Here is a 13,776-nt window from a genome sequence, read left to right as displayed (position 1 = left end):
GTCGGAAAATTTGATCCTCATCATCATTTACCTCCATTTGTCTCCGTAGGTCACCCGATTCTGCTGATTCTCGAAGGAAGGGTCAACGACAAGAATGCCATGGAATTTATCAGGAAACAGAAAGCTCGCGTAGTAGGCTAAGCATACATATGTATTGTAAAGAAGATAATCTCCTATGTCAATCAGAAAAGTATAGCTTTTCACATACACAAAAACAAAATCAAGCGAAAATCAATGATTTGCTTCCAGCGTCTTGTGCAGGAATTCCATCGCTCTCTGCTTTCGAAATTGGTCATCAACAACGTTTTACTACAAATCAAATTGAAATAACAGAACTATTTCCACGACAGCTAATTTTTGTAAGAAAAATTACCTATAGGACTCTTTCGCAAACGAGTATTCAATGCCTTCACTACGATATGAGCCAACTAACGTATGTGTGAACCTGTAAACCCATTTGCCATTTGCCATTTGCCAGTCAACCCTTTAGAATGCCATGTAGCTCCTATTTAGCACTAGTGAACTTGTGAGATAGAAAGAGTAGTAAATCCCAGCAAATAAAGAGACTAACCTTTTACTACTAAGATGCACAATATGATGTACTATTGTTTATTTTTTATGAAAGAGCATATTTTTATACGAATCTGATTTGAAATCTATACAAGTACCGAGTATCGTTAAGTTTAGCTATATAAAAGAAAAAAACTCTTGTATATTTGACTCTTTGTAAAGTAAACTTTAGAAATTCTATACGAATAAGTTTATACAAGAAATGACTATTGACGGTGTAGTGAAATGAAATCAAGTCTTTGAACACGTTAAAACAAAAAGCTATTTTCTAATCTCCACCAGGAACAAAAGGGAAAAAAAGGGAATGAAAAACACAAAATACAATTAACTCTTAAGCTGTAAATTTTCTCGAACAAACTGCAGATATTTTCTTATGAATGAATAACAAAAAAAAACAACCTAAACAAACGCAAAATCATGGAACCGGACCGGATGCTCGCGTATACAGAAGGCCGGCCGTTCCGCTTGTATAAAAGGGATTTGTTTAATAACGGCATACAACTCAAACACACACACACACACACATACACATACACGCTAATTACAATATGTACCACAAGCAAACATATACGCCCATACACGTGCATAGAGCGAACAACAATAATCAATATGTGCACTAGGACATCAATCATTGTTTCATACCACGTGTTTTGTGGAGAGAGAGCAAATTTAAAAAAAAAGGAAGCTAGAAACTACTCTACTCTGTGGAAGTATTTTGTCTAAACGGTAGGATCGATGTGCTGCTTATTTCTACAATTGTTTTAGTGTTTTCTGAACCTGAAGTAGCAGTTCGAAACAAAAATTCAACAGTGATCAAGATAGCCAAATGTCCAGAATGTGAAAAGTTTTTTTTTATGTTCATATGTTTATTCAAATTATTGTCTATCAGTAACTTTTTATGAATTTCAATCCCAACTGAATTTCTTACTGTTCAAGTCCGAGAACAAATCGAACCAATTTTTGATTCCGTCGATTGAAATGAAATGTGACCCGATGACAGTGTTCTGCATCGATCGAAACAAGTGGTCGGATGGTGCCAAATTTGAACCGTGAGGCGTGTGGAACAGAAACTTTGACTTGATCGTGTAAAAATAGGTAGCGAGCATTGCTAAAGTTGCCATGACAAAAGTTTGGGCAATCTTACATTTACCTAAACATTGAGGTTATAATTTTTTCCAACAATTTTTTTGTGGTTTGATGTTTATAATAACAACAAGCTCATCTAAGCAATTACTTTTTTCCCTGAAGCGACATCCGTGTTAAAAACCTACATTCACCTAACTCGGTTTTCACCGTGTAGTGATACCCGTAATAAGGGCCTTTGTTTACTTTCTCTTCTATTAATTACCAAGCGGTTTCCACGTTTATCACTCAACTTTTTACATGAAATGATACCCGAAACTTTCGACTTTCAAACAGAATAGTGATATCAAAGAAAATCTTTTTAATCACATCACAATAATCGAAATAGAGAGTGATTAAAGAAAAACTGTCACTTGCTTATACGCCCTTTTGAAAAATTAACTGAGAAATATCGGGATCCGGAATTTGTTCATCATAATATCGCATATTTGATTCACATTGCACATCTCTACGGTCCTTTTTAGTAATATTTCATGATGTACGCGAAGAATAAAATTATTTGAAAACTGATCAACGTAACATTTTCTCCTATGCTAAAATTGGAGCTGAAAATTTTCATCGCTTAAAACAGAATCTTGGGTGCTGCATAAATAACAAAGTTGGAGAATGATTTTGTAAATGTTGTAACGTTGTAAATAAGTTATAAATAATTTTAATTGGAAATTAGATTTTCGTTGTATTTTGACAGATAAATTTGCAATCATCGTCCTCGCACACGTACGCCTCTGGCTGTGAAACACAACTAGGGATGTCGTAATATCGAGCGACTAGTCGAGTAATCGATTAATAACCCAGATAATCAAGTAATATTTAATCGAATAGCTTAAAACTAATATTCGATTATTGAGCTAATCGAAATATTTAAAAAATCCCATAGTAACAATCGAATGAATAATCGAGTAATCGATTAATAACCCAGATAATCGAATAAATTTCAATCGGTTAGTTTCAAAATTATACTCGATTATTGAATAATCGAGTAATTTGAAATTTCCGACTTCCCTAAACACAACGATGTCTCAACAACCTTCACTGAATCCATTTTGGTAGCCGTCTGGTGGCCATGGCTGCCCAGGCAGCCAAAAGGCCGAGCGGGTCCCCGTTGCTACCCGCTTGTGAGAAATTCTGGAAGCCTGGCAAGATTCCGGAAGTTGTCAAAATTTTTCAGGCGAATTTGCGCCATTCTCTCGTCACGTCACGTCTTGCAAGATCGATCTACCGTCTTTTTTCTGTTCGACTTCATTTGATATTCGTCAATCCTGCATGTACATCCAAAAATGAATACGAGTCTTGAGACCAAATGTTTAGTAGTGCAAAAGCTATATTATTGCTTTTCATTTTAACTTCTAATGGAAAAAATAAAACCAAAGGCGCTAAAAATGAAGAACCGATTCAAAACGGACTGGCAGGGCCAGGCAGAGTAAACAAACCGAGATTTTTATTGCATTTTGTTAGGAATATCCTAATACACGCACTACCCGAAAACCGTTTCTCGATTCACTATAGATTCATTGAAAAATCTGTCAACACATTTGACGTATGTCGAAATCAATGAAAAATAATCAATAATGCTACTTTCGTCAATTGGCAATGTTTTGACCAATGTACCAAAGCATTTTCTCAGTGTGTAACATTTTGGAACATCGTGAGAGTTTTCTACGCTAAGTTTTTTACGTTTTTGGGAGTGTTTTACTCAACATATTGATTCACATCAGTATTAGTCGTGTTCGGCAGTATATTTTACAATACCGGGCATTGGAGTGTGCATCTAGCTTGAGCCTGTTGTAACGTTATTTGCTGTTAATTCTGGTCAAGTCTGATAGTTTTTGGCACTATACCGACCGTTAGCACCAGCACCGCTTCGTACTTCAATAAGCAGTCTGTGTCATCCTGTGTTCTGCTGTCAACATTGAACAAAGCAGAGATGGAGAAAAAACAATGCGGAGAGTGTCAACACGAAATCAATGATCTTGAGCCAATACGTTGTGGAATGTGTGATACTCCTTTTCACATTAGCCAAAATTGCTGCGGATTCAATTTGCGCTCATGCAAGGATGTTTTCGCCCAAGGCAAGATAATCACCCCTATTCTGTACGTCGATCGATTTGAAATATTCCGATCGAATGTGCAATTTCCATTCTGCATTCCGTTCGAGTTGGGTATGAACTCGAATATCATTCGTTCGAGTTGTTAAATTTTCGAACATTACTCGATCGACTTACGTACGTATTACTTATGTTCGGTTCAGAATCGTTCTAATTTGTTTATACAAGTGTGATGGTTTTGTTTACTAAGTAATTAATAATATAAATAATATAGAACGTGTAAGTAGTGTTGACAGCTTTGATGGTTAGTGTTCGAAATTTCAAGTGTTCCCGAACGAGAGTCGATCGAATCATACAAGTCGAACGGAATAGAGAATGCAAAATTCGAACTCGAACGAAAGTGTAGATTCGTTCGTATCACAAATCCGTCGGATTGCAGAATCGGAGTGAATATTTATTTGTACATCTTGTAGAGGTGAGCTTAATGGTCGATCTATTCGTGCGTACATGGCAGATCAAAACAAACGTTTGTCTCCAAATGAGACAACTGACAATCACCCCTATTCTATACGTCGATCGATTCGAAATATTCGGATCGAATGTGCAATTTCCATTCTGCATTCCGTTCGAGTTGGGTATGAACTCGAATATCATTCGTTCGAGTTGTTAAAATTTCGAACATTACTCGATCGACTTGCGTACGTATTACTTCTGTTCGGTTTAGAATTGTTCTAATTTGTTTATACAAGTGTGACCGTTTTCTTTTACCACGAAATGAATAATATAAAAAGAAAAAGAACGTGTAAGTAGTGTTGACAGCTTTGATAGTTAGTGTTCGAAATTTCAAGTATCCCGAACGAATCATACAAGTCGAACGGAATAAAGAATGCAAAATTCGAACTCGAACGAACGTGGAGAATCGTTCGTATCACAAATCCGTCGGATTGCAGAATCGGAGTGAATATTAATAGACAAATTGAACAATTGTCTGGTATTGTTGAAGTACTCAGCAAAAAAGTTGATTTTATTGCAAATACTTCAATTCAGAAACCCTCTACGACTCGTGATCCCATGACACCTTTATGGCCAAATTCTAACAGGAAGCGTCTTCGTGTGGATAATGACACATCAACACTACCACCTGCCGATCGAGGCACTAACTCAATGGATTTTGATGATCTCTCAGTTGCTTTCGTCACACCGGCAGCACCTCCACCTAGATTTTGGCTCTATCTGTCGGGCTTTCAACCATTGATAAGCAATGATGATGTAAAAAAAATAGTCACCCGTTGTCTTCATTCGTCTGATCCATTTGATGTTATTCGACTTGTGCCTAAGGGTGTGGACATAGCCAATATGACCTACATTTCTTTCAAGATTGGTCTTGATCCAGCGCTCAAGCAGCAAGCTCTCGATCCTGCGTGTTGGCCAACCGGCTTGGTGTTTAGAGAGTTTGTCAACGTTTCAAAAAACGTGATGTGATCGCTTATTTTTCCCCGAGACCAACCAGCAGTAACGACACCGGTTCTCCGGATGACAATTGTTTGAATGCAACACGTTTTTCGGTGGACGGTGGGAGCCCAAGGGCTCCCATCAGAGGCGAGTATTTGGATGTATTTAGTTCTACTGCATTCAATCATTGTCCTTTACAGCATTTGCCTGTTTGTGATAGTGATATTTCGATTTATTATCAAAACGTGCGAGGCTTAAGAACGAAAATCGACGATTTGTTTCTGACATCCACCGATTGTGACTTCGACATAATTGTACTAACTGAAACTGGACTCGACAATTGCATCACGTCGCTCCAGCTATTTGGAACTGCCTACAACGTGTTTCGATGCGATCGTTCTTTTCGTAACAGTAATAAATCTCGGTTTGGTGGCGTTCTGATCGCAGTCGCTCATCGGTACACAAGCATGATGGTAACGACGACCAATGGACAAAATCTAGAACAGCTATCTGTTTCGATTCGTATAAACAATAGGTATGTAACAGTATGTGCCATTTATATCCCTCCGGATCGAAGTCAAGATTTGAATGTGATAAATGAGCACATTGCTTCTGTGAATGAACTCCTTGATAAAAGTTCCGATCGTGATACTGTTTTAGTCTGTGGTGATTATAATCAGCCACGAATGCGTTGGGCACGGAGTGAAAGCGGTACTTTTTGCAATACTTCGCAATTGCCTCCAGCCAGTCACACTTTACTAGACGGTATGGAATTTCTGAGCCTCGTACAGGCGAATCTCGAGTGTAACTTATTAGGACGCACACTTGATTTGGTTTTTATCCCGATAAGTAGCCAGACTAGAGTCGATCGTTGCCCTGCCCCGCTGCTTCCCGTAGACAGCCATCATCCACCGCTTGGTATATATATCCCTGAAAAAAAAGGAAACGCACAACTTTCGTCAAACAGTAGCAGCAGTACGGTGCGCCCATTGAATTATCGTCCGATAGATTTCTCTGCTCTTTCGGATCATTTGAACAGTATCGATTGGACTTTATTGTTCTCAACTGGCGATGTTGATGATATGGCAGATGGTTTTTGTTTGGAGATTAACCGATGGCTTGACCTAAACGTTCCTCGTGTCAAACCGCTCGTTTCCCCTGCATGGAGTACGACTCAACTGCGTCGTTTGAAACGTGAGCGCAACGCATTTCAACGTAAACTACATCGTCAACGGACCTCTCTCAATATTTCTAATTATCATCGATCAGTCAATGCGTATAGATCACTCAATGCTAGCTTGTATAAATCGTACGTCCTTCGAATGCAATCTAATCTAAAACGTAACCCACGTAGTTTCTGGCGGTTTGTGAACTCTAAAAGGAAATGCTCATCCATTCCGGCAGATGTTTTTCTTCATAGTGAGGTTGCATCGTCAGTTTCAGAATCCTGCGAGTTGTTTGCAAAACACTTCGCAGGTGTTTACTCAGTAAATTCGACGTCTTTAAATGAGGCTGAAGAAGCTACCACCTACGTTCCCGTGGATATGGTGAATTTGAGCACTTTTATCGTTACTCCAGAGATGGTTAAAAAAGCTGCAAAAAAATTGAAATGCTCGTTCGCTCCCGGGCCTGATGGATTACCCGCTGCTATTTTAACTCGTTGTATTACTGCTTTAGCAGGACCGCTTAGCACTATTTTCAATCGATCGTTTGAACTAGCAAAATTTCCACTTGTATGGAAACAATCATTCATGTGCCCCGTATTCAAGAATGGGGATCGACGAAATGTGGCAAATTATCGCGGGATAACCAGTCTCTCTGCTTCTTCAAAACTTTTTGAAATTATCGTCAGCGAGGCTATCATGGATCGTGCAAAGAACTACATCTCATTCGACCAACATGGGTTTATGCCAGGACGATCAGTAACAACTAATTTAATTACGTTTACGTCAAAGTGCATCGCTTGCATGGAGACTAAGGCACAGATGGATGTTATCTATACGGATCTAAAAGCTGCTTTTGACGAAATTGACCATAAAATACTGTTGTGCAAATTGTCTCATCTCGGATTTTCTGCTCAGCTTGTGTCGTGGTTAAACTCGTATCTTTGTGGTAGGATTTTACGAGTAAAATTGGATAATTGTACGTCATCGCAATTTTCGAATTGTTCTGGAGTTCCACAAGGCAGTAATTTGGGACCATTGCTATTCACACTGTTCTTCAATGATGTTTCATTGGCTCTGGGAGATGGTTTCAAACTGATATATGCAGACGACTTAAAATTGTATGTCGTAGTTAGAACTGTGGAGGATTGTCGGCGACTACAGCATCAACTACAACTCTTCGTCAATTGGTGCTGCGTGAATAAACTTTTCATCAACGTTTTAAAGTGTCAGGTGATGACGTTTCATCGTAATATGCATCCTGTTAAATTCGACTACTGTATTGGTGGTTCAGTCCTGACTAGAGTGAACCTGGTGAATGATTTGGGAATACAAATGGATGAAAAATTGACATTCGATTCACATCGATCATTAATAATCACGAAAGCGTTACGTCAATTGGGATTCATCTCTAAAATCGCTAAGGAATTCAAAGATCCACATTGTTTGAAGGCTTTGTACTGTTCACTGGTTCGGCCAATCCTTGAGACCGCGTCAGTTGTTTGGTTTCCTCATCAAATTTCATGGTGCATGCGAATTGAACGTGTTCAAAAACGCTTCGTTCGTTTGGCACTGCGACACCTGCCGTGGCGAGATCCAGCAAATCTGCCACCCTATCCTGATAGATGTAAACTAATTGGTATCGATACTTTGCAACGTCGCCGAAAAATTCAGCAAGCATTGTTCGTCGCAAAATTGATTAACGGAGAGATTGATGCACCTGAGTTACGTTGTGAAATGAATTTTCGGACACCGAGTAGAACACTGCGAAATGCAACTCTGCTTCAGCACAGATTCCACAGGACTCTTTTCGGATATAATGAACCGATAGCCGCTTGTATTCGAACGTTCACTGCAGTCGAAGATCACTTCGAGTTTGGTGAATCATCTAGTCGCTTTGCTAGTAAAATTAAACGATGTGCCATTATGTTTTGACAATGTTTTACAATATTTATTTTTATGTTATTTATTTAGTATGTAGTTAGCCGTTTTAAGATTATTGTAGTTGTTTTGTTCTTGTTTTTGTTCCTGTAACTGTTTTAAAAGATGGTGGTTTTTACGCCCGTATGAGAATGACAAACAAGACTCAACTCAAATGAGCTTTTTCCCACCCAATCTGTCCATTTAGATTCGTTTATCCGATGGACATAAACAGAAATAAATAAATAAATAAATAAACAAAAGTGTATGCGCGGACTTACGACAATATAGTTTTCCACGAAAAAAGCAGATCTGTGATATTATGAAAGTGAGACTTGCTGTGGAGTTGGAGATATTTAATGGGATCGAGTTGCTATTAAGCTTGTTGAAAAATACGCTGATTAATTTGGAAAGAAACTGTTTTGCTTCCAATCGTAGAAACCGTTATGAATCCTTCGTCAAACAAAAGCGAAAATTATCAAAACACACTAAAAACGAGTCGACTGTCATTTTTTTCCACTTGATATGCAAAATTAGCTCTTACTAATGTTTTCGAGCAAAACTGGCTTTCACACAAGTGCGAGTAACAAAACGACGAATGAACACTGTGACTTTCGCAAAATGACGTAACTAAAAGAAGCACTTAGGGCATATTCAGTAGTGTTCTAGTTCTAGATGCATAATTTATGTCAGTTACAAAATTTAAATCTGAATTTTATAGCAAGAAAAACTGGCAGCCTCAGCAGTGTTTTACTCCCCACTTAGAAAAAAACGTTCTACGGTGGTCCTTCATTGGTCCAATACGTTGAATCATTGGTCCAATGAAAGTCCAATCAATCGTTCAACGGGAGGCCGGGACCTTCGTTAGCCGATTTTGAAACAGACCGTTGAACCGAATGCCATTTTTTCCGTTCAACAAACCCGGCAGACAGAGGTCCATTGTTGAGCCATTTTTAACATGAGAGTTGGAGCCAATCTTGTATGCCAAGAATCCGACAGAAAAGAACCGCTAGGCGAAATTCTTTGCCGGAAACGGTTGTTGCATTGTTGCCAGACTTCTTTGGTTTTATTTTTTCCATTAGAAGTTAAAATGAAAAGCAATAATATAGCTTTTGCACTACCAAACATGATATGCAAAGCTTCTTCTTAAAATATACCAGTATTTTCATTTCATTTACCTGGTCTCAAGACTCGTTTTCATTTTTGGATGAACATGCAGGATTAACGAATATCAAATGAAGTCGAAAAGAATAAAAGACGGTAGAGCGATCTTGCAAGACGTGATGTGACGTGACGAGAGAATGACGCAAATTCCGGAATATTCCCAGGCTTCTGCCGGTTGCCATAATTTCTAACGAGCGGATAGCAACGGGGATCTGAGCAAATCTGATGGGCGATCAGTGGTGCCACCATGATAATTCATCATCATGCTGGAACAAAATTTCATGTCAGCATTTTTGCATTTCAAGATACCTGAGCATGCAGTTCCCATGCAAACTGCTCTCGAAATCTTTAACTTAACGGTTGTTGGGATTGGAAATGGGTTGGTTTTAACTTGGAATTGATTCAAAAACAAGAAACTGTCATTTGCTAATGTCGTCAACAGGAAAAGTTACCGAGAACTGAAAAAAAATATTGGAATGTTTTTTTTTTTTGTCAGAAGGTTGGTTGATTTTGTTTATTATTATTTTCGTTTGATTAATCTCTCATAATCTCATCTAACAATGGTTGTGATATCGGAATTTGATCACCTAGGTCATGTTGTATTCGGCCACTGTCTTTCAGGTGCGATTCAGAAAGTGAAAACTGTATCAACAGGCAGAAATTTGTTTTCTCTATAAAATAAGTTTACCGAAAAAACTTCGATTTCTAAAATTGTTTCTACTAACAAGGTACAGTAAAACACACTCACAGTAGCCATTGATGCATTACCTGTACATGTAATTATAAATGTCGAGCTTAGGTGTATAAAAATCGCTCATCATAACCAACACACTACACACCCTTTCAGTACTTTACTTCCGTGGCAAGCCAAGTTCATATTTCTCACCAATCAATCAATCAGAACAATTAACATGAACATTTTTCGCCGATATTGGGAAAACAGCTTTAAAAAATTACACACTCGAATGAAACCTCAACAGAAACGACATGGCACAAAACGCAGAGTTTCTTGGAATGTACCTAAATCTGAGCTGAAAGAATGGAACAATGTCACTTCGTTCGATTTTTAGACACATTTTATTTCTACGCCTGCTTTTACATTCCCATACTTAGCCAACCTGACGTTTTTCCCCCTCCCCGTCGAATCGGTGGAAGGTGCGTCGAACGGGCAGCACCAAAATCGAAAAAAAAACCTTGATGACATACCAAAGAAAAACCACCCTGTAGCCTTCACGTTTTTTGCATGCACCACTTGAAACTATGGTAGGAAGAACAAACTTTATATATATACAACTGCTAATCTGTAGCTAAAATTTTTAAATTACTGTAACCGTGCAATGTGAGCCAAAACAAAAAAAAATCAACTTAGATTAGAAGCACATTTTGTAAATAAACTCAAACCAAACTTCGATGTCTTAGGGAATCAACAATCATATAATGTGCTGTACGAAACATAGATTCAATGTCGTAGCCAAATATTTCGAGAAATGTATTTAAGTTGAATAATTAGATCATTTATCAGCGTTGTTTCCACAACAGTCATTATTATTAAAAAAAAAAAAACATCGCTTCAAGAGCAAATTGTTACGTTTTATCTAACTAACTAAAGTATTTTAATTCATTTTACTTTGCTGTATACTACCGCGCCAATTAACTGAATATTGTTACTAAACAAGCATTGTATGATACGAAAGCGAATAGATATACTTTATGTCAAGTTTGTAATTTATTACGTGTTCGTAAGCACGACCAGTAGAATTTTATTTGCTATTCAATCGTTTGTCACAATGCTGCTTGAAACGGAGCTCTGGTGACAAATACTTGAGTTGTTAAGAATGACTATCAAGCAGACAAAATTACAGAAACAAAATCTAAAGTCTTCAAAAAAAAACCAAATCGAAAACTATCTTTGTGAAATCGACAGACATTCTGTAATAATGGCATCCCTGTTTACTCCCCTGTGAGAAATTCAGCAGGAACGCTACTAAGCCGGATAGATCAACCAGAGTGGATGTGAAAAGAGTAACGGAAACTGTTAGTTAGGAAGAAACGTTTTTCTCAGTGTCATTAGAAATTAAGCATTGCAGATGAAATTTTTTATTTATTACCAACATTTGTCCAAGCCAGTCCAAAATCGTTCAACATTGTTTACATGCAAGTTTCATGTTTAGTTTTTTCTTATTGTAAATGACAAATACTGCGAAATAAACCGAAATCAAAACAAAATGAATTATGACATTTAGATATGACGACAATTGCCTTACGATAGAAAAGGGCAATGTGCTAGTGTATCATTTTAAACATATTTTCATCATAGTTTGAAAGGATTTGACGTGCTTAATTTGTTTTTTGTTTTTTTTACAATCAATTCGTAATGAAACAAATGAAATCACATCGCAAATATTTTCTATATTTACGACTCGCACAGCAGTGAAATTTTTGCTCTAGAAGAAAAAAATGGTTCTATTTTTCGTATTGCGATCTGTCATCGACACATCTGCAAAGTAATTTGCGACTGAAAAAGCTGCTTAAAACATTCTTCAACTGACGGATTTCCAAGACAATCGCTAGATAATATAATGTTCCATCGAACGTCGGACAGTGGACAAAGCGGCTAGAATTAGGACACCCAAAACCTACGCTAACTTATCAAAATATAAATGATACTGGTTGTATTTACGATACGTGAAAAAACTTGATACTGAAAAAACACAAACATGAAAAAAAAAACTGAAAGATCCTTTAGAAATCATTCGAAACAAAATTAGGTGGTGCAACAAAATTGATTGCATTCGTTCGATTAGTCGATGCTGTCTTATGTTGCAAACATTATTGGTATTAGAAGTCAACTTTTGGCCTCTCATTGGAAGCGACTGAAACATGATTGAGAAAAACATCTTACAAGACCCCTTTGATGCAGATTGATTTGGATCCGAGAAGTGCAATACCCGTGACCGGAATGTGTATGTATTGAGTAAATATTTTTCGAGAGTAAATAAAACAAAATATCTGTTCATCTCACATTAGATGCTGTATTTTCTTTTCCTTTGTTGATGACCTTCTTTTGAATTTCAGTGCTGTCCGAGGAACTGTGGAACTGTGTGTAAAATCTTGAGTGAGCAACTTGACAAACGCGTTCAGAAGATGTCGCCACAACTACCAAGGGATGGATCACTTCTCATTTTTTTAATATATTTAAAAAATTTAATGGTATTAACTCTCAGTTACGACCTTCTTTTAGTTGCGTGTACCTCTTACTATTCACTTTTTTTCAGTGCGCGTATCGCATTCAATTTAAATTAGCTGCACATTTACTTTTGACGTAGGGCAACGTTTTCCTTTACTATACTCACCTGGGTGCAGTTTCAAAACTTCACCCGTCTCCATCTACGTCAAGACAATGGAATTACACCCGGCGTTGTTCACCTGGTGCTTCAGTCACTGGCGAATATGAGGCTCCGTTCATCCAGCCTAAACGCAAAAAAACAACAAATAGTTCTTCTGTTGGACGTTCGCAGTGTGAGCTTGGCTTCAAATAAGACGATTGCGTCATCCAGCTGCTGGTCGTTTCCATTCGAGAAAAAGAAAACGAAAAGTGGACAACGATGGGGAACATTATACCAAATCTGCCGTTCTAATGGCTTTTAGATGTTATCTAATGAACTATTAGGATTCCACTAGTTTCGTTCACTCAAATATTGAGATATATGAAACATTAAAATATATAGACGATTGTACGACTTGTGTTACGATTATATTTATGTAATGATTTCTTCTAGGTCAAGGCTCAAACTTACAAATGACTATAACTGGCACCCTTCCTGGAATTCAAACGTAAACATCTGTAACAAAATAGTGCTTTCCAAGACACCAAAGCCAACGGTCCTTTTCAGGATCCCAAAAGTAACGTATAAAACTTATTTCGAAAACTGTCTCAAATTGCCGGTCTAGTTCCTTGAATACAAATGCACTCTTCCGAAACCGAATGGTCGTTTTCAGGACTACAACAACTAAAACGGCATCAAATCAGTTAATATCTATACACATCTCGAATGCAGTCCCACGTCAAACTCGCGGGTATTTCTCTGACATTACATATTCCAATTTTTTCAATAAGAAGTATATAATGAAGAGTAATAAAATTGCTTTCTCACTACCAAATTTAAATCTCATTTACCTATGTACATGCAACATTGGCGAGTATCGAAAAATTCAAACAAAAAAAGAAAGAAGGGCGAATAAGTAAAACACGTCTTGCGAGAGAATGGCGCTATTTTACCTGGGCAATTTTGACAGCAGCTTGAATACATCCAGGCTTC

The 13,776-nt window shown here is 37.6% G+C and overlaps 1 protein-coding gene across 3 annotated transcripts in view; it reads left to right on the top strand.

Moving 5' to 3' along the window:
• The window catches only part of LOC131437211 (BAI1-associated protein 3), a 347,788-nt gene extending 335,305 nt beyond the window's left edge, over positions 1–12,483 (top strand). For all 3 annotated transcript variants that reach the window (XM_058606395.1, XM_058606394.1, XM_058606393.1), the window contains one exon: positions 50–12,483. In XM_058606395.1, coding sequence (XP_058462378.1) covers positions 50–141 — 92 coding nt within the window. In that variant the 3' untranslated portion in view covers positions 142–12,483. The remainder of the gene's footprint in view (positions 1–49) is intronic.
• Positions 12,484–13,776: the final 1,293 nt, after the last annotated feature.

The sequence above is a fragment of the Malaya genurostris genome, chromosome 3 (assembly GCF_030247185.1).
Source record: "Malaya genurostris strain Urasoe2022 chromosome 3, Malgen_1.1, whole genome shotgun sequence".
NCBI lineage: Eukaryota > Metazoa > Arthropoda > Insecta > Diptera > Culicidae > Malaya > Malaya genurostris.
The sequence above is the reverse complement of the archived record's forward strand: the minus strand, read 5'-3'. Positions and strand labels throughout refer to the sequence as shown.